Genomic DNA, 25,145 nt, shown 5'->3' with positions numbered 1-25,145 from the left:
AGTGACACGGGTAGCCATTGGTCCAAGACCTAACAATTCGAAATGCCGAGTTGCCTCCCTAAGCAATACCAGGATCCGCTGGTAATGGGTTCGAATTGCAAATTCAGCGGAGATAATGCGCTTGGTCTGTCAACGCCTTGATGATAGATGTCACCAAAGTGGAAAACCATGCTGACTCACCATTTAGAAACTTATTACGTTCTGTTGTTTTTTATCCTAGAGTGAATGATGGTTTGCACGAGGTAGATGTACCTGTTAGCATCAATGTGAGCAACGTCATCGACGAGACGCCCGTCCTCACCGTGAACACACCCATCATCCTTTTCGAGGAACAACCTGTTGACACACCGCTAGGGGGCGTGTATGTCGTCACAGACAGGGACGAGGACGACACTTTCACGTACAGCCTCGAAGGTACATACTACGTGTGTTCATCTCCAATCTTATCTACGTGTGTTCATCGTTAATCTTATCTCTTATAATCTATATAACCCCGTGGAGATCCGGGTTAGAATTGGTCTTCAGCAACCCTGCTTGTTGTGAGAGGCGATTAACGGGATCGGGTGGTGAGGCTCGGTGGCTTGGTTGATGCAGGTCATTGTGTCCCAAATGCGGAGATGCTCATGATGTCAATCACTGGATTGTCTGGTCCAGACTCAATTATGTTCAGACCGCCGTCATATAGCTGGAATATTGCTGAGTGCGGCGTTAAACAACAAACAAAGCTTTGAATAGAGTATTCTAAAATATAGTGTTTCACAGTCTCGGGTACCTGATCATTATAATGACTGCAAAGAGGAGTGACATTTTTATCTAAAATACTTTGATAAACACCACTTCCCACGAGACCTCGTCGAAGCCGCGTGAAAATAACTTCGTCACGTCTTTTCCGCCTGAGGTTTAAACTTGGGCCGATTCAGTGCATAGGTCGAGCCAGGTTGTTCCTGGGTCAAATTTCTTGCCAAGACATGACAAAAAAAATGATTTCACAATGAAAATTCTTGGACATGGCTTACATAGTTTCTTTGTTGAACTTGACTTGGAAGCCTATCTGTCAGTTCGTTACCCTCTATCCAAACATCCATGACTCATACAACTTCACATGATATATATATACGTCGATTTGAGAAAAGTGTCCTAAGATGTCATAGAAATTGAGAAATTGTCACTTCTCGATCCAGTAGCGCCAGACTCAATAGCATGTTCAGCTGCCACCGAGTCAGAAGATAATATGGCTTCCGTGTTGTCATTAACTCGCTAAGTGATTGGAGAATGGCAATTAATTGAACAGCAAAAACTTAAAGGTGATCCTTGAGGCTAAATACCTCGGCAATAGACAGTTCTGAGTCATTAGAAGCAACCGTGAAAAAATATGTAAAACAAAACACTTCTCAGAAATAAATGCCAATATTTTATTCGTACCAGTCTTAAATACCAAAAATATGCGGTCCTTGTTAAAGAACAAAAAATGACAATAAACAATACTTATATTCAATGATGATGTCCGCTCCAAGAACTATTCAAATTCAGCTAATTCAAATTTCTTGTTAATGAACTAAAAATGACAATAAACAATATTAATATTCACTAATGATGTCCGCTCCAAGAACTATTCCAATTCAGCAGACATCTGAACTACCCGTTGGGATTCCGAGTTGGTATTTTTCCCCAGCAAATTTTGCTGGTCGTTAGAGGGTCGAGTGGTCAGGATGGATGAATTGATGACTTCTGGATAGTTTGAACCAATTGCTTTCAGCTGTGATTTGTCCCAGATTGAGAGTAAAATCAGCAGTCATTATTCAACAAGATGTTATTTGGAAAATAAGCTACAGGAAATTCCTATTTTAATGAGATCTGACAAACCACATCATTTGTTTGGATGAAAATTTAGTTTCAGGACTGGTCTAATCGAGACATCAAATGATTAGCCTCTCATTTTCCTAAATAAGTACGATTCATGGTCATTAGCTCGTCTTTCTTGACAAGGCGCCATGTTGTATTTCAGGCACCGGAAGTTCCTACTTTAGCATTGACCCTTCAACCGGTTTGATGACCTTGGCGCAGAGAATGGACAGAGAGGCCGGTTTGACCTTCATCACAGACGTGACCTTGAAGGTGACGGACGCAGGCGGCAACGTCGCGTCAGAGACTCTCACCTTTGACATCGTGGACATCAACGACAACAGTCCTCAGTTCAGCAGCGACGTCGTTTACGTGAATGTGTCTGAGAATACAGCATACGGTTAGAGACTGAGATAATTTTGCTTTATATACTGCACCGCAAAAGAAACGTCACTTCATGAAAATAATTTATGAAAGTTTCCCATTGAGATATCAAATGATAATTCGTTTTTTGGAGGTATCTCGTTTTTCACATTAGTCTGTATCCAAATTTAATGTTAACGGCCAAAGAGTGACACAAATATGGATTTAATGGGTCGCAAAAACGCAGATTAACAAACAAAATGGTACAAAGTCCCGAATGCTTTCCGTGAAAATCAAAATGCATTTGCGTTTCCTTGTGCCTTTTCTGATAAACGGCACCCCAATACGTGATTCCAACATTCTTGTATCGATACTAGCGCCATGCCAAGACTTACGAAGAATCACAGAAACCCGGTCTTAGGAAGATTGCATGCTGCTGGTTACCTGGTATCGTTGCTGTAGTCTGTAAATGGTTCTCGCGTAGACATTAAAAGCATTGGCACCCATTCGTGCAGGCCGGCCAGCATGCAGTCCTCCTAACGTCCTGACGTTTCTTTCTAACGTTACATGAATAATTAAAACCACGTTTTGCATACGAATATATCCTTCCATTCTTCAGACCAGGTGATTAAGGAGCTGACGTGTGTTGACAACGACGAAGGCGACAACGCCAACATTGTTTACAGCATCGTCAGCGGTGACGACAGTGCTATCAAATTCAAGATGAACGGCGCTGCCCTGGTAACGGAAGATACCCCTTTGAACTACGAGTCTCTCGTGGCTACTGATTTCATGTACATCCTCATTGTGAAGGCTGAAGATACTCCATCAGATGAAGCATCGAAGTCAAACGTTGCCGTGGTCGTTGTCAAGGTATGAATTAATAACGGGAACGGAAAGTGTTTGCACCCACTGTGAACCCCAATTGTGTGTTATCCATGATGACTCTTGGACAGAATATCCCCCAATAACCATATCAACTAATTATGCTCCTAGTTGAAACCGATGATGCCGTCATCAATGACTATGACAGCCATTTATTCGGAATCAGCTTATTGTAGTACGCCGCAACTTAATGTTTAGAGTTGTGTTCCTTAGCAACAGGATCTTCGCGTCGCTGGTTTGAATCCCAGCTCATCCTTGGAATGTCAGCACCTCACCCGTCCACAGAACGGGTCCCGTTGGGCTTTCATTCATCATGTTTGTATGTTTGTTGTTTAACGCCGCAGTCAGAATTATTCAATCTATGCGACGGCGCAGTCAATCCAGTGATTGATATCATGAGCATCGATCTACGCAATTGGGATACGACAAAATGCATCAACCAAGTCAGCGAGCCTGAAAATCCGATCCCGTTTCTCGCCTCTGACGACAAGCATATGTTCCTGAAGACCAATTCTAACCTGGATCTTCACGGAGGTCATCCAACATGTATCAGATACGCCAGGCAATAAATGAAATATCGTTCACAACTGCAGTCATCCCAACCCACTCATGCTACTCAGAGAAAAACATGATAATCATATTCATATGAACGAATCGGGTGGTCCTTAACTTTTTTCGAGTGGTATATTTCATGTCAGTCTTCATTAAACCAACTTTTAAAAATGATTATCCAGGTTCTGCCAGAGAACGAGTTCAGCCCACAGTTCACTTTGCCCGCCGAAACATCCATGACCGTAACGGAGACGACGAAGCCACCTTATCTCCTGACCACGTTCAATGCTGTTGATGAAGATGCGGGCGCCGATGGGGATGTGTCTTATGAAATACTTTCTGTTACAGACTGTAAGGATTATAACTACAAACCCTATTACTGATAAGAACATATTTCTTTCATTGTTGAATTGATATATTATATTAATTTACTTATGAAATAATTAAAAAGTTTGTGTGTTTATTTCAATTCCTGCAATCTGATTGAACGGATAATTTCTTTTGCATTCTTTTCCCAACGATGTAGGAAAATAACCCCGCCTATCGGACGACTGTCTCCAATGTGGAATGAGGACTGTATTCTACTCATAGAATATTGAAGAATTTTTTCGCGAATTCATAAAGTTTGCACATCGATTTTTACCTCAATGAACCAAAAAAGAATACAATAAGTCCTCAAATGTATAAAACAGAAACGAGATATATTCTGTATGACGTTTTCGACAATTAATATATCATGTGACATAAATGAGGAACCTCGATTATCCGAACACTTTGGCGTCCATCTAAAAAGCTGTGAGCCCGGTTGCACGAAGCTGTCTCAGAGCTACAATGAGTCAAGTGGAGAGACCAGACATGTGGGATGTACACTTGTCTTAACACTAAGCTCTATTTGTGCATGCGGGTCCAGGTTAGTGCAAAATCTACCGGAGACCTTGTTTCAATGACCCATATGGTTCAATGGCATTTTGTAACTTATCATTGAACATATTATTATTTAAAATTCTTATCAGCAATGACTGCAAGTACTTTTCTACAAATATTAGCTACCGCGGCGATGCGGCCGTCAAATCGTCTGTTCCGGGTTGGTTATAGTGATTTGATACCTCTGATTAACCAGTCAGAATTGATTATTTTCCAGATTCATAGTAAAATGACATTTATGTGTCTGGAGTATTTCTTAACGCGTAAAACTAACGAACCTTTCAACCTGATGAAATCATTCACATGAAATAGAATATTACACGTACCATTTTTTATTCTGGAAACCCATTTGTCCAGAAACTCTACGGTCTTTGCCCGGTCTCGGTCAAAGGTATTTACAAAATTAAACATGCTGTTTTCATGGAAAGATACTAAGGAAGAAAAAAATGAAAAAAATATTGTTCCAAAACTCAATATTTATACTATGTCGCCCATGGGCAGGTCCATCAACCAAGTCAGCGAGCCTGACCACCCGATCCCGTTAGTTGACCTTTTTCACACTTTCGCCATCTTGGATCGAAAACGAGGCTTGGAGAGCATAGCTCCATGCAGTGTGAGTCGCATCAGCTGATAGGGAGCAGACAGCATGTTGTGCATTTCACTGGTGGACATTTCAAACAAACAAAAAATGGTATCCTCTGTATCTAATACATAAGATATTTCACATTAATCCTGAGGTCCAACTAAAATATGCCTGTAATACACTGGAATTTGCATTTTGCTGTCAGGATCCCGGAAGTGAATCGAAAGGTGCATTTCGAGATACGTATTTCAGAAATAGATTGTTTTATCATAACCTCGTCGGCATATAGGTACAATGTGACAGTACATTCAATGACAGAAGTTTTGTATCGTAAATAAACCGCATAACATGAAACACGTCAGTGTACTTTTGCAAAATTGCTCAGTCAATGCGTGGCTTGGCGAACTCGAGATCAAGATCGAGATCATGTTTAGTTCACGTTTCATAGTAGTGTTTGCTGCACAACGCGCTATCGTTTTGCCATGAGTCCAGTTGACAAAAGACACTTTTTTTGCTATGATTTTCATTTTAACATCTTACAATGTTAATTATGAAAATAATTCGTGTCTCAAAATAAATATTCAGAAGGGGCGATAACTCTATTCAGTGTGTACAATAAACAGATGATACTTTACTTGTTCTTCAAACATCACTTACTTAACTGATTACTGCCGATTGAGATTGCACCGTGCACGACAAAAGTAATAATGTGTGAACAGTTTAAAATAAGTGAGAGGAAACTAAAAATTGATAAATATAAATAATGCATGAAATTGAAGAAATATAAGAATTGATACAACTATCAACTTCTTGAACACCCTCACCTAATCCTGTATGATGATAGGTAATTGTATATCAAAAGGAAGCTACTAATACATTTATCCTGAATAGTTTGAAAATGTCTTGATCAGATATGAGTATAAATAAAATAACATAAGATAAAAAGGAATCAACTTCAATTGGTAATGAAGCGAAGATAAAATATATGTATTGGTACAAATTATGTTGATGGAACAATCTGGATTTCTCATATTTAACAAAGAAAAACAAACTAAAATTTTCATATCTTTATTTCTCACAATATAAGTTTTCAAATCTTAACATGGACTGGGTGTCTTTGTCAGTCAAAAGCACCTAATTAAATTCCAGGAGAAAATAATTTTCTTGCTTGTAAACAAATGGTACAATGTGCTTTTTAAGTGTCTGATAAATATTGGCCATTGTTTTGTGAGTGAATAAGGCTTTTCACTTCCTCGTCCTTTGACAGGATGCACATTGTAACCATTATGTTACTGTCAGCGGAAAGCTCCTCCAGACATCCGTCACCCGGATACTAGTACTTCATTGTGTTGACTCGCTGGCCTGAAATGAATAATTCAATAATATTGTAATAATATTCCTACTTCAATAACATTTTTTATAAACAATGATTATTCACCTTCTCTCAAAATATTGCTTATTTAGAAAACAACATTCTTCTGAAATAGAGAAGTTTAAGGAAAATTAATCACAGTGTGTAACATTTGCTACTTTAGAACATTCTTGAAGGCATCAATTCATCTGATATGTCTAAAACTCAAACAGTATATTCTTTGTAAACAGTAAAATCAACAGATGCATCAATTTAATGACAGTGTACTACAGCTCTTTATATCAATGTCACACAGAAATTCACTCTTGTTTTAATGAAACACGTTTTGATATTTGTATTACCTGTATGTATTTAATCATGAAATATTTTGTTTAGTCTGACCATGCTGAAAACATACTTTCGCTAGAGTGAAATACATAAGATTTTTATTAAAATCAGGAGAAATATCACGTTTTGTCACACCTACAGTCAGTCTGCCTCATTGACACTATGGTTTTCTGAGTAAGGTCATGAAGATCACAAAGAAAATATAAGACTTGAATTTATTTTGTCAAATGCAATGTTTATCTCTTCATGTGGTTTACTAAAGTTGATATCTTGACTTGAAAATATTAACTTTGTCAGATCACAAGATGAGATATTATTAAACATATTTTATTGTCCAAAAAGACAAAGGGATTGGGCACAAGGGCAGCACTTATTACCGCCTTCTCCCTATATACAGTTATACATAATATTGCATAATGAAAATGAACAATATACAGTTGAAACTTCACATTGTGGAAACATAGTGCGCAATATATATACAGTGCTCACATGAAGGATATGTACAATGTGCTGGAAAGTGAAGACAGTGTGCATCTCATACATATCCTAATATTATACATTTTAGTGTTGAATATAGATTTAACAATATATATGATTAACAGTTTGGAAACAATACTATGCTAGCTACTGAATCTGTTAGTCGTTTCTATAAATTTGTGTACAGACAAGAATATTTTTGTATTCAGGAAAACATCTAAGTTTGGATCCCTCAAAAGAATACTATGTAGAGTTTTTTGTCCCCCAAGATTATCGATAGCTGTCAGTAATGTCTCCCTAAAATCATCATATAAGGTACATTCGAAGAAGAAATGGAATGAATTTTCACAAGGAGCATGCTATACAAGGAGCATGAGATAAATTCATGCTATCATCGTTATTTGACAAGGAAAACAAATTTCTTCTATGTATTTATATTTTTTTATTTTTCTCGTTTTCATTGAATTATAAAAAAATATCAAAATAATCACACCACTTGACTTGATTGAAATATACTAAAGTTCTAAAGATTGTTAACAATAGTAAAATATTACATCATAACAATATAATTATTGCAAAATGACACAGTAAACTATATTCTTACATATAAATTGATATGATAAATAATCAATAATACATGGCAATTGCTTGCACAAAAGAAAATCTTTTTGTTTTAAAAGTTTCAAAACATGTTTGTGGACATAAAACCAGATGGGTTTCACAATTAAACAAAGGGAATTAATGAGTTTTGATTGCAATACGCATAGGAATTAAAAATAATTCTGTTTATACTTTAAGTTTTTAGTAATGTCAATATCAATTTATGCATTTGAAATATTTGAATACAAACTGTTAAAGAGTTATCTGTTTCTGTAAATTATATAAAGATCACATGTAGATTGAACATTTACTGGACATTAATTAGTTGGGTTTTTGTTCATTTCATGACATGATTAAATTGTTACAGTAAAGTAAATATAATTTTGGTAGAAATATTGATTGTTACAAAAATTGCAGATCAGACTATACTTTACTTCAAATATTTACACACCCCTTATGTAATAATTCAGTTGAAATATTACACCTCATGCTATCTAATCTGACAACATTGACAATCAAAATAACAACTGTTCACAATCACAACAGCACAAGTAGATCTAGAGGTCTAATATTTTATTGGAATGCATTTGAGTCCATTACAATTTACATCAAATACGCAACTGATGCAAAATTCTGATTTGTTACGATTGTAAATTCTCAGTAGGTTACTTTTTGATACATTATATCAACATAGGCCTATATCAATTAAGTTAGTTTCTGACATATATCTAGATATAGTCAAAAGGTGAATATTTTGACTTCAAATACAACCCCCAAAGTTATTTAAACTCACAATAAATAGTTTGGCTTAATGGTGTGTAAACAATGAATTATTCTTTACAAGATTTCAGTAGCATTTGAATTAAGTCTGTTCAGCTACCATAAACTGCACTGGGAGTTACCAGGTGGTCATGAATATTTTAAATTGAAATCACAACAGAACGGCCAGACTCAAATTTATATCGGTAAGGAGACCAGATAACAGTAGAATAGTTTGTCAATAAGAATAATGTTCAATACTTACGATAAATGTACCGGGATGGGTAAATTGTCACAGTTTGTCCCGATTGCGTGCCTTGTTGACATCCCCATGTGTTTCATGTGCTATCCAGCCTTCACCTTCTGCTCTCCAAGCCTCGCCTTCAAACCGGAAGTAGCTAAGTGTGAAAAAGGTCAATAGTCGCCTTGTACTGGAAGCATGGGTTGCTGAAGACCTATACTAACCCGGATCTTCACGGGTAGGTTATTTACCTACCGTCGTCATATAGCTGGAATGTTCCTGAGTGCGGCGTTAAACAACAAATCATGTTAGCTGCACAGATGTACAGAGTAGCGTCCCTTGGCCATCCAGAAACCTATGATTGTGGGTTCGAATCCTTCTATGTTTATCAGCACCATACCCGTGCCCGTGGGTTTCACCGAAGTGGTAAACGTCTGAGACTTGCATCACTTCGGGCTTTCCTCCAACATTAAGCTGACACGCCGCGATATAACTGGAAAACTGTTAAAAGCAGCGTTAAACCCAACTCACTTACTCACTCACTAACTATTTCACAGCGAGTTTCCTAAAAGTAGGGGAAAACAGACACAGTATAATTGAATAACATGTCTCGTGGACGTGGGTTATTGCTCATGATACTGATCACTGGATTGTCTGGTTCAGACTCGATTGTTTACATGCTGTCGTCGTATGGCAGGAGTATTGCAACAAAGAAACTTTTTTTTATGAAACGCTTCCTCTTTTCGCGAAACCGGGTGTCATCACTGAGGATTTCAGTAATCCAGTCATGTAATTTTCATCACAATTTTGCCTTTGACGCCTAATAGAATCTGCTTCGGTAGATCATCGAGACTGTTCGAGATTATTCGAGGCTATTCGAGATTATACGAGGTAATTCGAGATTATTCGCTGGCGTTGATATTTGAACTTACCGAATCATGTTTTTTTACACAGCTATGGGAGACTCGGCTCTTGATAAGTTCCTCATCAATCCCGTGTCTGGTGAGCTTCGATTGAACGACGCTCTGGATGCGGACACAGCCACGGGTGGTACTGACTCTTACAACATCGTTGTCAAGGCAACAGACGCCGGCTCCACACCCATGAGCACGAACAGAGATTTTCACATTACAGTAGAAAACGAAAACGACAACGCACCACTATTCCTAAATTTCCCGGCCTCCATTGATGTAGCCGAGACCACGGATATTGGTCATGCTCTTCTGACGTTGACTACGGAGGACAACGACGGGAATGACGTTGTGGCAAGCATCGAGGGCGGAGATAACACGTTGTTTATCATCAGCGGAAATAACGTCATTCTGGAACAACCGTTAGATTTTGAAACTTCACAGTGCCATACCATAGTTGTTGGGTACGCATGATGCAAATCTTTGAATATTGTTTCAGCAATTTCAGAAAGTGTCCGACAATTTAATATTCTGTAAATGGAGGTATTGGAGGCGTTGAATTGGCATTGAATTGTTTTGGTTTAAATACTGACAAATCCCATTTGCCCACCTGATCTACACAAGAAATAAATCGTACACCAGCTCAGGAATATTACAGCACCTTTTGACGTATTTGAGATATGGATGAGGGTACAATTATTGCCACCTTATTATTTGACAAACTTCTTAAAATGTGAACAAATTTCATTATAAAATGATTATTTTATACATATTAACATGTCCAGTGTACTTTTAAATGTGATTAATAAGATTAAAAAAATCAATGTTAAGGTCAAGACTTAACTTAAGAGGCTTTTTTAAAACTTGTTCTTTCAATGCATCACAATGTTATAAAGCACAAATTAAATATTTTCAAACGGGGCCTGTTTACTGATTCTGACAGTGTAGGTTAATATATATTTAGATACCACGTAAGGCGTTTTGATTTCACACAAGCCCATTCTGTCGGTCGATATCAAAAATTGGTGTAAGACTCGCAGAGACTATGATTGGTAAGACGTATTCAATAACAATTCATATAGCATACTTGGTTTGCATACCCTCTCAATAATTTACCATTTTATCTCTAATTTGTAGAATATCAGATGGTACCAATAAAATCAACCGGACATTGGTTATCAAGGTAACTGACGTCATAGACGAGGCGCCATCAATCGTAACCTTGACCCCAGTTGACGTCACGGAAGAACTCCCAGTTGGTACAACTGTGGGAGGTTTGTTCCTCTTGACCGACCTTGACCGTGGTGATTCTCACACCTTTACTTTGACAGGTAAATGACCTTTCATGACCCTTTGACCTTGCTGCATTCATTTACGGATACGTTTTGGCAAAGGAAGAAAGATTTAATGTTTTATTTTGCATTTGCATGTTGGTTTCAATACGAAATGTCAAAAAGATTAATTATTTTGCTATCGCTGCTACATGCTCCAATCTGGGATGCCCTCGGAATTAGGAGTTACGTCCCTTTGAAATGACGTAGTCTCCTGCTATCACAAACTATAATTATCTGAAACATTTCAAATTACTAGCTGAGTACGTTATGGTTTCAATTATGATCGACCCTTCTGATACATCCAAAACTGATGATTACAACAAATTGTGGCCCTTACAAAACATTACTTCATAGTACTCAAGTTTTAAACTTGGCTCCGTCTTTACGCCGATTAGTCTAACCGTGTATCAAGGCGTACAGCGCTCGCTACAGAAGTGATGCCATTGGCCTATCTGATAAAAGCGATCTCATCTTCACGAATTCACTAACTCAGATTCTTGAAGGCGACTAATGGCAATCGTAGGACAAAGAGTGAGTCTTTTTGGGTTAACGCTGCATTTTTTTGTTTTCTGTTTTGTTTGTTGTTTAACGCCTCACTCAGCAATATTCCAGCTATATGACGGCGGTCTGTATATAATCGTGTCTGGACCAGACAATCGAGTGATTGATATCAAGAACATCGATTCGCGCAGTTGGGATGCGATGACATGCATCAACCAAATCACCGAGCCTGACCACCCGATCCCGTTAATCTCCTCTTACGACAAGCATAGTCCCCTTTTACGGCAAGCATGGGTTACGGTAGACCTATTCTCCACCCGGATCTTTCAGGTCAGTATTTCAGTAACACCCCGGCGTGTTAGCTTGATGTGGGATGAAACCAGCGAGCACAGACAACCCCAGAAACAATCAGGGATTCGAACCCACGATCATAGGTTTCTGGCACGCCAAAGGAACTCAACTCTGCACAGGGAATTGCGACGCCTTAGAAGACCAACCATGCTCCCCGTAGAGCTAAGATTGTTTATGAAGCACGACCAAAAAGACAAAACTTGACAGTCTGATCTTCAATCTTTTGCCTGTTTTGATAGAGACGTGTTCAAATGCTGCTTGTAAAAGTCTTCCCCCTCGTTGCGTATCACAGGTGATGACAGTCATTTCTTCAACATCGATGCGGACACAGGTCAAGTATCCATTGCTGAGAGAATGGACCTTGAATCTATGTCAGGCACAAACGACCTTGACCAGCTGATCTTGACTGTAACGGACACTGGCGGTCTCCAAGCAACCGCTGACCTCAGTGTTGTAGTTGTCGACATAAATGATGCAACGCCTGTCTTCGCAGAATCTGTTTATAAAGTGAACATTTCGGAGGGTTCTCCAAAAGGTACGATACAGAAAGTATGTAGAAAGCAAATACAAATGTTCCTGTATGTAGTTCGTTTTTAGATCACGTGTTACTTTAGGTCTTCCAGCCTTTGATCATCACTCGATGTCTGCCTTTAATTACCATTTCCAAATAAACGTCTGAAATCAGTAATTCTAAATTGAAAGACAATGCAGCGGAACCTCGGTAACTCGATATCCTGAGGATAATCAAATACATGTCGAGTCAACCGTACTTCGAGACTATAGTGCCAGTGGGATATGTGTGGGATTATAAAGTTATATTGTCTGAAATGATGCATTGTGACAACGGTGTACGAATTATGATTTTGTTTCATATTTAAATCAGCGGTGTTACTGGATCTTGTCGCCACTGACGCCGACTCGGGAACAAATGGCGACATCAGCATGCAGATCACAGCCGGCGATGACCCGGTGACTCCCAGGTTCGAATTGAGCGGTACACAGTTATCTTCCCTTGACAACCTTGACTATGAGTCTCTAGCGGACACCCAGTACATGTTCCTCCTGACAGTGGAAGCGACGGACTTGCCGGACAAGGAATCGCCCAAAACAGGAGTCACTATGGTGGCCGTGACGGTGAGGGAATGACAACAGTTTGTTTCTTCTACACATTTTACGTTATAGCAATCTAATTAAAATCAGACATTAGTTCCCGCCACATCCCTTTACGGGCCACGTCAGAACGACCTTTCGGGAACTTAGATCGACCAATGAAATGACTAACAAGAAGTCAACATTAGCCAATCAGTAGCTTTACGGCAATAGTTTCAACTTTTCATTACAGGGTACGTTTTGAAATAATATCGATTCAAAATTTGAAAAATCAGGACTCTCTAACAGATAGCCATTATTGTATGGCACAACGTCTCACAGTCAGTAGGAAGTCTCGTCCGTTTAAAGCGAGAGATAGACGATAATATTGACAGAACCAGTCGCACAGCCGTAACTGTCGTTCGGAATACCCCGTGTTAATCTTTTCGAGGTTGCATTATTAGAAAACACATTCCGACCGTAACTTTCCCGATCTGGTAAGCGACACTCTGATTGGTCGGATGAAAGGTCGTTCTCATGTGATTCGTAGTTGGATGTACTCCGACCTTTGTTCAGCAGTAGCGACGTTAAACCCCAGTTGGAATCGCCCAGTTGGTGCACAGTAAAATATAATACCGGTCATGTATATGTAAGAACAGGTCATACTCAGTTTCAGGTCATTCCTATGGTATTTATCATGAAAACACACACCATTGTCATGAAGAAAGTGGTCATAGGTATGTTGAAAACACATCGTTATTCAAAGACGTTGATGTTGAGTAAAAACAGGTCATATAAAGAGAGATCGAGTGTGTGTGTGTGTGTGTGTGTTTGAATGGGCGTGCGTGCGTGCTTGTATGCGTGCGTGCGTGCGTGCGTGCGTGCGTGCGTGCGTGTGTGTGTATGAAGGTGTGAGTGCCGAACATAAAACTCGGCTCCTTATTTCAGAGAAACATATTGTGTATCTTGAAGCAGTGACCGGAAACATATACTAGTATTGTGCCTCTGACTTAACTCACCGATCCCCAGTGTGAGTGAGTGAGTTAAAGTTTAACGTTACGGCAATATTTCAGCCATATCTTGACGAAAACAAGCCATACACTAATAATAAATATATTGAAACTGTCTGAAAACCTGTCGACGAAGGACAGCACAACTAGAGTTTCACCGATTTTATTTCAAACTAGTTCGAGAATACTTGAAATAATAAACTATCATTCAGCAACACAATATAGAAACGGGCTATAGGTCCCCCCCCCCCCCCCCCCCTTTCCTCCCCCCTTCCCCCCAAGCATGGTAAATGGTCACTTAGTTTGTGTGTTGTTTAAAGCCGCATTCAATTCAACATTATTCAAGATATATGATGGCGGTCTATAAATATTAAAGTATGGACCAGACAATCCAGTGATTGACATGTTGAGCATCGATCCACGCAACTGGGATACGATGACATTCATCAACCAAGTCAGCGGACTTGACCACCCGATCCCGTTACTCGCCTCTGACAAACATAGATCCCTGAAGACCAATTCTAACCCGGATCTTCACGGGTGCCATTGTATGTCCGGTATGGCGTCAAAGATAAAAATACCACATGTATAAGATACCCCAGGCAATAAATGAAATATTGTTCACATCTGCATACATCCTAACCCACTCATGTGCTACTCAAAGAAAAAAAAGAGGATCAACTGTATCTTTCTTATTACTATAGTTCATCAGCCATGACATACAAAATAATAATATGAACGAATCGGATGGTCCTTAACCTTTTTCGAGTGGTATATTTCATGTCAGTCGATATGAATCCAACTTTTTAAAATGACTTTCCAGGTTCTGCCAGAGAACGAGTTCAGCCCACAGTTCACTTTGCCCGCCGAAACATCCATGACCGTAGCGGAGACAACGAAGCCACCGTATCTCCTGACCACGTTCAACGCTGTTGATGAAGATGCAGGCGCCGATGGGGATGTGTCATATGAAATACTTTCTGTTACAGACTGTAAGGATTATAACTGTAAAACGTATTGATGATATTACATATTTCAATATTTTTTTGATTTGATAAATTATATTAATTTACTTAATGCTATATCTAAATTATTTGTGTGTTTGTAGCAATTCCTGCAATCTGATTGTCTGAACGGGTAATTTCTTTTGCATTCTTTTCCCAATGATGTAGAAAAATTACCCCGCCCAGCCAGGCGGACGACTATGTCCACAGTGCAAGTAATGAGAGTTCCTTGCAGCGCGACTGTATCCTTTTCATGGGGTGTGGGCACGGGTGACCCAGACGTCTAAGGCGCCGCGATTCGCTGTGCCGAGTTGCGGCCCATGGGCACGCCAGAAACCTAGGATTGTGGGTTCGAATCCCGGTTCGCCCCGATTATGTTTCTAGGTTTGTCATATAGCTGGAATATAATGTAAGTTTCAAAGATTTAAAAAAAAATCAGATATATAATGGTGTGAGTGAATTGTGAGTTTAATTACTGCATTGATCAGTATTTCTGTTATTTTTTATTTTTTATTTTAAATGTAGGGGGAGTCAGACACACTGTTATTGAAATACATGTCTTGTGGACGTTGGTTAATGCTCATGATACTGATCACTGGATTGTCTGGTCCAGACTGGATTGTTTACATGACGTCGTCGTATGACAGGAGTATCGCAACAGACAGGGACTAGCTTTTTGTGAAATTTGGTGTCACCAATGAGTTTCAGTCAATTTTGCCTTTGACGCCCAATAGAATCTGCTTCTGCAGGTCATCGAGACTACGCGAGATTATTCGAGATTATTTTGGCGTTGACATTTTGAACTTACCGTGTTACGAGTCGATTCCCAAATTGAAACTGTACATTAACCCAGAAATCTCTACGTAAAGGAACTTAGTGTGAAACAAACAAATAGTATACAGTCACGAAATGTATTACAAAAATTCTTCAAGTTTGCAAATCAATACAAATTACTGGTTAGCAATTACAATGACTGTAAAGAATAGAGTGGTAGTACAATATTCAATTTCAATAAATATTATGATGGCAGTGTTCAATATCAAATACAAAAATACTGTGGTGATCGCAAAAGTCTGTGATAATAACAGTGGTCAAGCTTCCGAGATGGACTAGGCAGGGAATTTGGGATGATGGGCGATCCTCAAATGAAAGCTGGTTCCAAAGCGAGGAAAATGCGTGAGGGATGCGAGAGGCGTGCTCTTGTCCCCTTATATACCGTCTGTCTAGCTTCCCGAACTTTCTAGACAGTGCTGTAAGGTTCTATACAATGCTGGACGAGTCTCGCGGTTTCCAAAAGTTACCACACCACTTAAGCATCTAAATATAGTAACTTCCTGACGACTGCTTACCTTAAATACTTCTTGAATCCTGACAACTATTCACTGTCCAAATACAATGCAATGAGCTTCTACCGAATCACAACAGAAACAATATAATACAGTAACTATCATTGTTCAAGAATGAAATACACTACCATGTATCAACTGAATCATGTTTTTTACACAGCAATGGGAGACTCGGCTCTTGATAAGTTCCTCATCAATTCCGTGTCTGGTGAGCTTCGATTGAACGACTTTCTGGATGCGGACACAGCCACGGGTGGTACTGACTCTTACAACATCGTTGTCAAGGCAACAGATGCCGGCGCCACACCCATGAGCACGAACAGAGATTTCCTCATTACAGTAGAGAACGAAAACGACAACGCACCACAATTCCTAAATTTCCCGGCCTCCACTGATGTAGTCGAGACCACGGATATTGGTCATGCTCTTCTGACGTTGACTACGGAGGACAACGACGGGGATGATGTTGTGGCAAGCATCGAGGACGGAGATAAAACGCTGTTTATCATCAGCGGAAATAACGTCATTCTGGAACAACCGTTAGATTTTGAAACTTCACAGTGCCATACCATAGTTGTTGGGTACGCATGATGCAAATCTTTGAATATTGTTTCAGACATTTCAGAGAGAGTCCGACCATTTAATATTCTGGAAATGGAGTCAGTGGGGGTGTATGTTGGATTATATTCTGGGATTGAATTGTTTTGTTAAAATACTTAAACATCTCATTTGCCCACCTGATCTACACAAGAAATAAATCGTACACCAGCTAAGGTATATTACGGCACCATTTGACGTATTTGAGATATGGATGACGGTACTATTATTGCCACCTTAGTATTTGACAAACTATTTAAAATGTGAACAAATTTAATTATAAAATGATTGTTATATATATATGATAACTCATATAATCACGTACTAGTATTTGGTTAGAATATCCTTTCAATAATTTACCTTTTTATCTCTCATTTGTAGAATATCAGATGGTACCAATAAAATCAACCGGACATTGGTTATCAAGGTAACTGACGTCATAGACGAGACGCCATCAATCGTAACCTTGACCCCAGTTGACGTCACGGAAGAACTCCCAGTTGGTACAAAAGTTGGTGGTTTGTTCCTCTTGACCGACCTTGACCGTGGTGATTCTCACACCTTTACTTTGACAGGTAAATGACCTCTAATGACCCTTTGACCTTGCTGCATTAACTCTATTCATTTATGGATACGTTAGGACAAGTGATTGAAAGAGTGAATGTACATTTTGTATTTATTCGAACGTCTGTTTTCAATACACAAAAGATCATTCATTTTAGTATGGCTGAGTCATGCTCCAATCTAAGCTGTCTTCGGAATCAGGATTAACGTCCCTTTGAAATGACTTAGTCTCCCGCTATCACAAACTATAATAATCTAAAACATTGCAAATTTCTGAGTACTCCCAGTATGTGGGCTCAGTATGTTTAATGTTTTTAATCAAACAACTGATGATTACAACAAATAGTGGCACTTACAAAACAGTACTTCATAGTACTCAAGTATTAAACGTGGCTTTGGTATTTACGCCGATAAATCTATCCCTGTCAATGAGTATAACGCTCGCTACAGAAGTCATGCCATTGGCCTATCTGCATAAAGCGATCGTATCTTTACGAATTCATTCACTCAGATTCTTGAAGGCGACTAATAGCAACCGCGGGGCTAAGAGTGAGTCGGTTTGGGTCAACGCCGCTTTTTTTGTTTTCTGTTTTTGTAATGTCAATCGTAGGACTTAGAGTGGGTGAGTTTGAATAAACGCCGCTTTGAACAGTATTTCAGTAACATCCCGGTGTGTTAGCTTGATGTGGGTGAAACCAACGAGCACCGACAAACCCAGAAACAATCAGGGCGAGATTCGAACCCACGATCATAGGTTCCTGGCATGCTAGAGGAACGCAACTTTGCGAAATGTGGCACCTTAGAAGATGTGGGAGGAAAGCCCAAGCTGATGCAGGGTTTGCCTCTTGGATGAAACCAGCGAGCACAGACAACCCCAGAAACAATCAGGGATTCGAACCCACGATCATAGGTTTCTGGCACGCCAAAGGAACTCAACTCTGCACAGGGAATTGCGACGCCTTAGAAGACCAACCATGCTCCCCGTAGAGCTAAAATCGTTGAAGAAGCACGACCCAAAAAACAAAACTTGACAATGTGGTCTCCAATGTGTGCTCTGTTATGATAAGACGTGTTCAAATGCTACTTCTGCAAGTAATTCCCCTCGTTGCGTATTACAGGTGATGACAGTCATTTCTTCAACATCGATGCAGACTCAGGTCAAGTATCGATTGCTGAGAGAATGGACCTTGAATCTATGTCAGGCACAAACGTCCTTGACCATCTGATCTTGACTGTAACGGACACTGGCGGTCTCCAAGCAACCGCTGACCTCAGTGTTGTAATAGTCGACATAAATGATGCAACGCCTGTCTTCGCAGAATCTGTTTATAAAGTGAGCGTTTCGGAGGGTTCTCCAAAAGGTACGATGTATGTATGTAGAAAGCAAATACAAATGTTTCTGTATGTCGTTGTACCTCGTTTCCTGTGACACTCTCAATGAATGACTCGTCTAGGCCATGATCGATATGGTCCTACCGCCGTTATGGCAATACGAATCCAACTATACAAGACAGAACGCGTTTCTTTATTCCAAAGCGAGGCTTACGAGGCAGGACTACTGTTGTGAGGCGTTTGGAAAAAGCCACTTACTTTTTTCTGCAAATTGTGTGACTGACAGGTGCTGCAGGTAGAGCAGGATATGCTTATCCTTTTCGCGAACACCTGGTGTCATCCCTGACTTTGTGATCCATTCATATAATTCTCACCGCTATTGGAATCTGTTTCGGCAGATAATCGCGACTGATTATTCTGATATAACTTGTAACACTGGTGACATGTGCTGAAAGGCATTCCATTCTTTTTTAGATCACGTGTTACTTTAGGTCTTCCAGCCTTTGATCATCACTCGATGTCTTCCTTTAATTACCATTTCCAAATAAACGTCTGAAGTCAGTAATTCTAAAGTGAAAGACAATGCAGCAGAACCTCGGTAACTCGATATCATGAGGATAATCAAATACATGTCGAATTAACCGAGTTTCGAGACAATAGTGTCATTGGAATATTTTTTCGATCATAAAGTTCTGTTTTCTGAAAGGATCCATTGAAACAACGGCGTTCAAAGTATGATTTTTTTTCACATTTACATCAGAGGTGTTAGTGGATCTAGTCGCCACTGACGCCGACTCGGGAACAAATGGCGACATCAGCATGCAGATCGCAGCCGGCGATGACCCGGTGACTCCCAGGTTCGAACTGAGCGGTACACAGTTATCTTCCCTTGACAACCTTGACTATGAGTCTCTAGCGGACACCCAGTACATGTTCCTCCTGACAGTGGAAGCGACGGACTTGCCGGACAAGGAATCGCCCAAAACAGGAGTCACTATGGTGGCCGTGACGGTGAGGAGTGACAACAGTTTGTTTCTTCTACACATTTGACGTTATACCAATCTAATTAAAATCAGATCTTAGTTCTCGCCACATCCCTTTACGGGTCACTTGAGAATGACCTTTCTCGAACTTTGACCGACCCATGAAATGACTAACAAGAAGTCAACATTAGCCAATCATAAAGTAGCTTTACGGCACTAGTTTGAAACTGGCCATTTTCATTACAGGGAACGTTTTACAATAATGTCGATTCAAAATTTGAAAATTAACTAACAAGAAGTCAACATTAGCCAATCATAAAGTAGCTTACGGCACTAGTTTCAAACTGGCCACTTTCATTACAGGGTACGTTTTATAGAGGTTATCACGCGAGTGTGTTTGGGATGGTACATATCCTGTATTAGGCGAGCAAAATACATAGTGTTTATTCCTAATACAGGATATTTACCATCCCCAAACACACAAGCGTGATAACCTCTTTATCATATAATGTCATTCTTTAATTCTGTGCTTTAAAATCGCTTTCCCTCTCTCACAAACATTACAGAAACATTGCGAGTTTTCCTAGAATGCGCGCATTAATATTTATTACGTCACAGGGTAAGTGATGTGTCAGTCGGACTGTGACAGTAGCCAATATAGTTCCAACTGAAATCTGTTTCTTATACAGTGGCGAAGCAACTTATACGCAAAACAACAGTTGTTTTTAATTGCCTTTCGCGGCAATCCATCGGTCTGTCCGCTAGAGTAACTGTCCTTTGTCAAAGGGAAGCTACTCTAACCCTAGTCTATGAGACGTCACGGCCACGGTCAGACGTTGTTGACAGTCGGTCTGTCCTTTCATAAGGTTAAGAAGTGTAGTCAGATGTACACACAGCGACAAATCGAAACAAGGTACAGTTCAAACATATTTCGGCCGAATCCGACCATTTTGATTTGTGGAGAAGGTTTCAAGCCACAGATGTCTACAAGCACAGATATGGCTACAGATATTGCGCTTGGCTAGGCCTCGTGCCCTCGCAAAATTGTTTCGAAATTTATATCTCGAAAGTTGCAAAAACTTATAAAATGCCTTAGCTACGTCACAGTTAGACACTGATTTTCAGTATATTAGACTGTTCGTTTGATAATGATAGAAATTATCCCTGTTGTTTATCCAGATTCACGATGGTTAATTCTGACTCCATCGCCGAATGACGATGGCGACGCCATGTTTGTTTATAAACAGTGAAAGTAGTCCTACTTGACCTTTTATATTTGCATCCCTATCCGCATATGGCCCCAACGGATATCGTTTTTATCCGTTGGCTTTATCCTGCCGAGAAACCTACCCATTATATGATAAAATATAATATCGATTCAAAATTTGAAAATTTGAAAATTCTGGACTGTCTAACAGATGGCCATTATTGTATGGCACAACGTCCCACGGTCTATGGGAAGTCTCGTCCGTTTAAAGCGAGAGATGGACGATGATATTGACAGAACCAGTCGCACAGCCGTAACTGTCGTTCGGAATACCCCGTGTTAACCTTTCCGAGGTTGCGTGATTAGAAAACACATTCTGACAGTCACTTTCCATCTGGTAAGCGACGCTCTGATTGGTCGGATAAGAGATCGTTCTCATGTGATCCGTAATGGAATGTCCTCCGACCTTTGTTTAGCAGTAGCGGAAAATAAGAGCTGATTTTAATGAGACTTACATTATAATGCTGTATCGTTATTACCACACTAATATACAGTCTATTGAATTTTTTATTACGCCACACATTTTTCCCATCTAAAATTAAATATATTTTCTTCCTGATGCTGATTTTGCTGGCTAGACTTGCTTAAATATATATCTAAATTGGTTTTGTTTTCACATGTAACAAATGTTATAACACTTTCTGAGTAAAGTTCAAATTCTCGTACTTTTGTTTTTGAGTTGAGCATCTCCGGGATTCGAACCCATACTGTCAGAGTGAGGCACATAATTGCCAGCACAAAGTCAGCGATCTAACCCAATCAGCCACCGAGACTTCCACAAAAATGAAAGTCTGACAACTGGTAGTCATAGGGGGTTGTTGAAGAACATACCGTTATGCAAAGACGGGTTTTTGAGTAAAAATAAGGACATAATCATTTAAAGAAAGGCCCAGTGTGTGTGTGTGTGTGTGTGTGCGTGCGTGCGTGCGTGCGTGCGTGCGTGCGTGCGTGCGTGCGTGCGTGCGGCGCCAGTGAAGACGACCTGATCGATAATCAAGATCGATAATGTAACAAAACGGGTCTTTCTTCGCAAAGTGCATCAAATTGATTAAAAACATGAAAAGCTTTTGAAAACTTCTGTTGGCGGCATGTTGACAGTACACATGCTTTGCAAATCCTGCAAACAACCGAAATGTCGGTTTCGTTACGCGAGTTTGATTGGACCATGCATAACTCGTTAATAACTCGTTAATCCAGCCGAAATTATAACTCCATAATACCAGCCTAGTTCGGCAAGGGTGGAAACTGGACTTTTATAGTCAGTTGCCCCCCTTGCCTGGGAAGATGCTTGTAGCAGTGACCGGAAGCAAGTATATATTGTGTCTCTAACTAAACTCCCCGGCCCCCTGAATAGAAAATGATTACTTATATGTACAAACAGGACATATTCGTGTAAAGACAGTCATGCATCAGGAGTTAATGGTCAAGTTCCATGACGCCAACTCCAGAAGATATGCTCTCTCTTTCAGGTATTGCCAGTGAATGAGTTTGCCCCAGACTGGGCAACGTCCTTGTCTTTGACTGGTTCTGCCCTTCCTGACCTCACCATGCTGGAGAACGCCACCGTAGGGTCCGACCTCCTCACGCTGGAGGCGACAGATTCCGACCAGGGAGCCGACGGTGACGTCACCTACATCGTCACGTCCGCCATCACAAGTAACGTTTTATAGAAAGGGATCAGCTGAGTAACTGATTTGTTTCAGCTTTACATCTTTCTGATTTAAAACATTTCTAGTTCTCTCATGCGTCACGAGTGGTCAAAATGTCAAAGGCGCCGCTATTAGAAGTTTGCAGTGTGCACCCGCTGGCGATGGCTAAATCTAAAGATCTTAGGTTCGAACCCCAGAATCGTCCTGACTATGATATGAATGTCAACACCAGCATGACCAGGACTTGGTTTAACCAAATGTTAAATTCTACGACCTGCATAATTTGGTTTTTCATCATGTTGACGCAATGGAGTATAGTGAGTGAGTGAGTTTGGTTTAACGCCGCTTTTAACAGTATTCCAGTTATATCACGGCGTGTCAGCCTAATGTAGGAGGAAAGCCCGAAGTGATGCAGGTCTCAGACGTTTACCACTTCGATAAAACCCGCGAGCACGGGTATGGTGCTGACAAACCTAGAAACATAATCGGGGCGAACCGGGATTCGAACCCACAATCATAGGTTTCTGGCGTGCCCAAGGGAGGCAACTCTGCACAGCGAATCGAGGCGCCTTAGACGACTGGGCCACCCGTGCCCCCCAATGGAGTATAACGGAAATATACTGCCTCAACGCATTATTTTCATTGAATAGTGGCTAATAGTCAAGGTTTGTAAAAGACACCGGTTTAGAGTATTATGTTGTCACTAACCCATGCCGTGTAAGAGGCGACTAAGGGATCGGGTGATTGGGGTCGCTAACTTTTTTAATGCATGTAACTGTATCCCAATTGCGTAGATCAATGCTCATGATGTCAAACTCTGGCAGATTCGAATATTTACCGACCGCCGTCCTATAGCTGGAATATTGCTGAGTGTGATGTTCAAGAAACAAAGAAAAATAAACAAAAGGGTGTGATGTCAGAGAACGTCCCTTTCAGTATTTTAGCGTTTATGTTTGTTTGTTTCAGATACTGGAGAATCAGCGGAAGGACTGTTCACTCTGAACCCAGTCAGCGGAACGCTCCGCACTGCCGGCTATCTGGACCGTGACGTCACTACGGGAGAGATGTACTACGACCTGACCCTCACAGCCAGAGACAGGGGCGACCCCTACAAGGAGACGTCAGTAACGCTCAAGATCATCCTCGACAACGTCAACGACAACGCCCCAGAGTTTACCATGTCGGAATATCAGATTGAAGTTCCCGAATCAACGGCTGTGGACACAGCGATATACACGTTTACTGCCGCTGACGTCGACGGCGATGTCGTCACGTACTCTATCAAGGGAGGCGACACAGACGTCTTTGATGTTCAAGGAAATTCTTTAGTGACTCGTATAGCACTGGATTATGAAACAGTGAGCTGGTACTCGTTGTTAGTCGAGTGAGTAACTTGAGGTCTGTTGTATACTTAGATTCAGGTGACGTTCCGGTTTAACGTCGCGTTCAAGATTCTGTCACATATATAGCGCATACGTGCGTGCATGGCTGCTTGTGCTAGTCCGGACTAACGTCGGTTTCATACTGCTAGCCCACTGACATACCATGCTCAGGGCTGAAAAAATCCACTCGTCCTGACGAGTGGCAGCATGTGCAGGGCGAGAAATAAATAAAAAAACACTCGTCCTACCGGGCGAGTACAGATATTTCAATCGTATCAATTCATCTCTAAACGTTTTCAATAAGATATGCAAATAATGTCGAACCGAAAATTCAGCTTCATCTCTTGCATGATGCCTTATTTAACACGGACACAGTATACTGACCAGTCCGTGTTTATCCCTAAATGCCAAGCGCCAGGCAGGGTAACAACAAGTGCCTTAATTTAACGTGTTTTGGAATGACGGGACCGGGGATCGAACCACTTTCAGGGAAGATGTTGTAATGGAACGTTTGGTGTTATGGCGTATACGGGGTTTGGTTAAAATATAAATAGTTTGTTGCAAGAAAACAATCGTTAAAAGTGCGCAAGGGCCCGAAAAGAATTGATTTCAATACAGTTTTGCGTTAAGGAGATATAGACGTCGACGTTAATACCGTTGTGCACAGTGTGTAAATCCTCGTAGCGGATTTGAACGAAGTGTGCACATCAGTTTTCACGTTTATGCATTTTCAAACGCAAAAAATGTATTGCAGTCAATTCTCATAAAAAAAGTCAACAATAATGACTTCACAGACTGCCTACTTTATCAGTAACACAAAAAATGTAGAGAAGGATACGAAATCAGACACAGTTCAGCGCAATAATACAATAACAAGCGTTAATTTCTAGCTTCGCATGA

The 25,145-nt window shown here is 40.3% G+C and overlaps 1 protein-coding gene across 1 annotated transcript in view; it reads left to right on the top strand.

The window, feature by feature from the left end:
* Nucleotides 1–2,928: 2,928 nt before the first annotated feature.
* Nucleotides 2,929–25,145, top strand: part of LOC139466924 (protocadherin Fat 4-like) — a 43,548-nt gene continuing 21,331 nt past the window's right edge. Inside the window, exons 1-8 of the mRNA XM_071248648.1 lie at nt 2,929–3,078; nt 3,825–3,993; nt 16,632–17,052; nt 17,450–17,643; nt 18,751–18,993; nt 19,725–19,975; nt 22,684–22,870; nt 23,830–24,247. Of these exons, the coding sequence (XP_071104749.1) occupies nt 2,929–3,078; nt 3,825–3,993; nt 16,632–17,052; nt 17,450–17,643; nt 18,751–18,993; nt 19,725–19,975; nt 22,684–22,870; nt 23,830–24,247 (2,033 nt within the window). The remainder of the gene's footprint in view (nt 3,079–3,824; nt 3,994–16,631; nt 17,053–17,449; nt 17,644–18,750; nt 18,994–19,724; nt 19,976–22,683; nt 22,871–23,829; nt 24,248–25,145) is intronic.

Source organism: Haliotis cracherodii, unplaced genomic scaffold (assembly GCF_022045235.1).
Source record: "Haliotis cracherodii isolate W230 unplaced genomic scaffold, xgHalCrac1.p SCAF_19, whole genome shotgun sequence".
NCBI classification, from domain to species: Eukaryota; Metazoa; Mollusca; class Gastropoda; order Lepetellida; family Haliotidae; genus Haliotis; species Haliotis cracherodii.
Note: the sequence above shows the minus strand (reverse complement) of the source record. Positions and strands in the feature narration are given on the sequence as shown.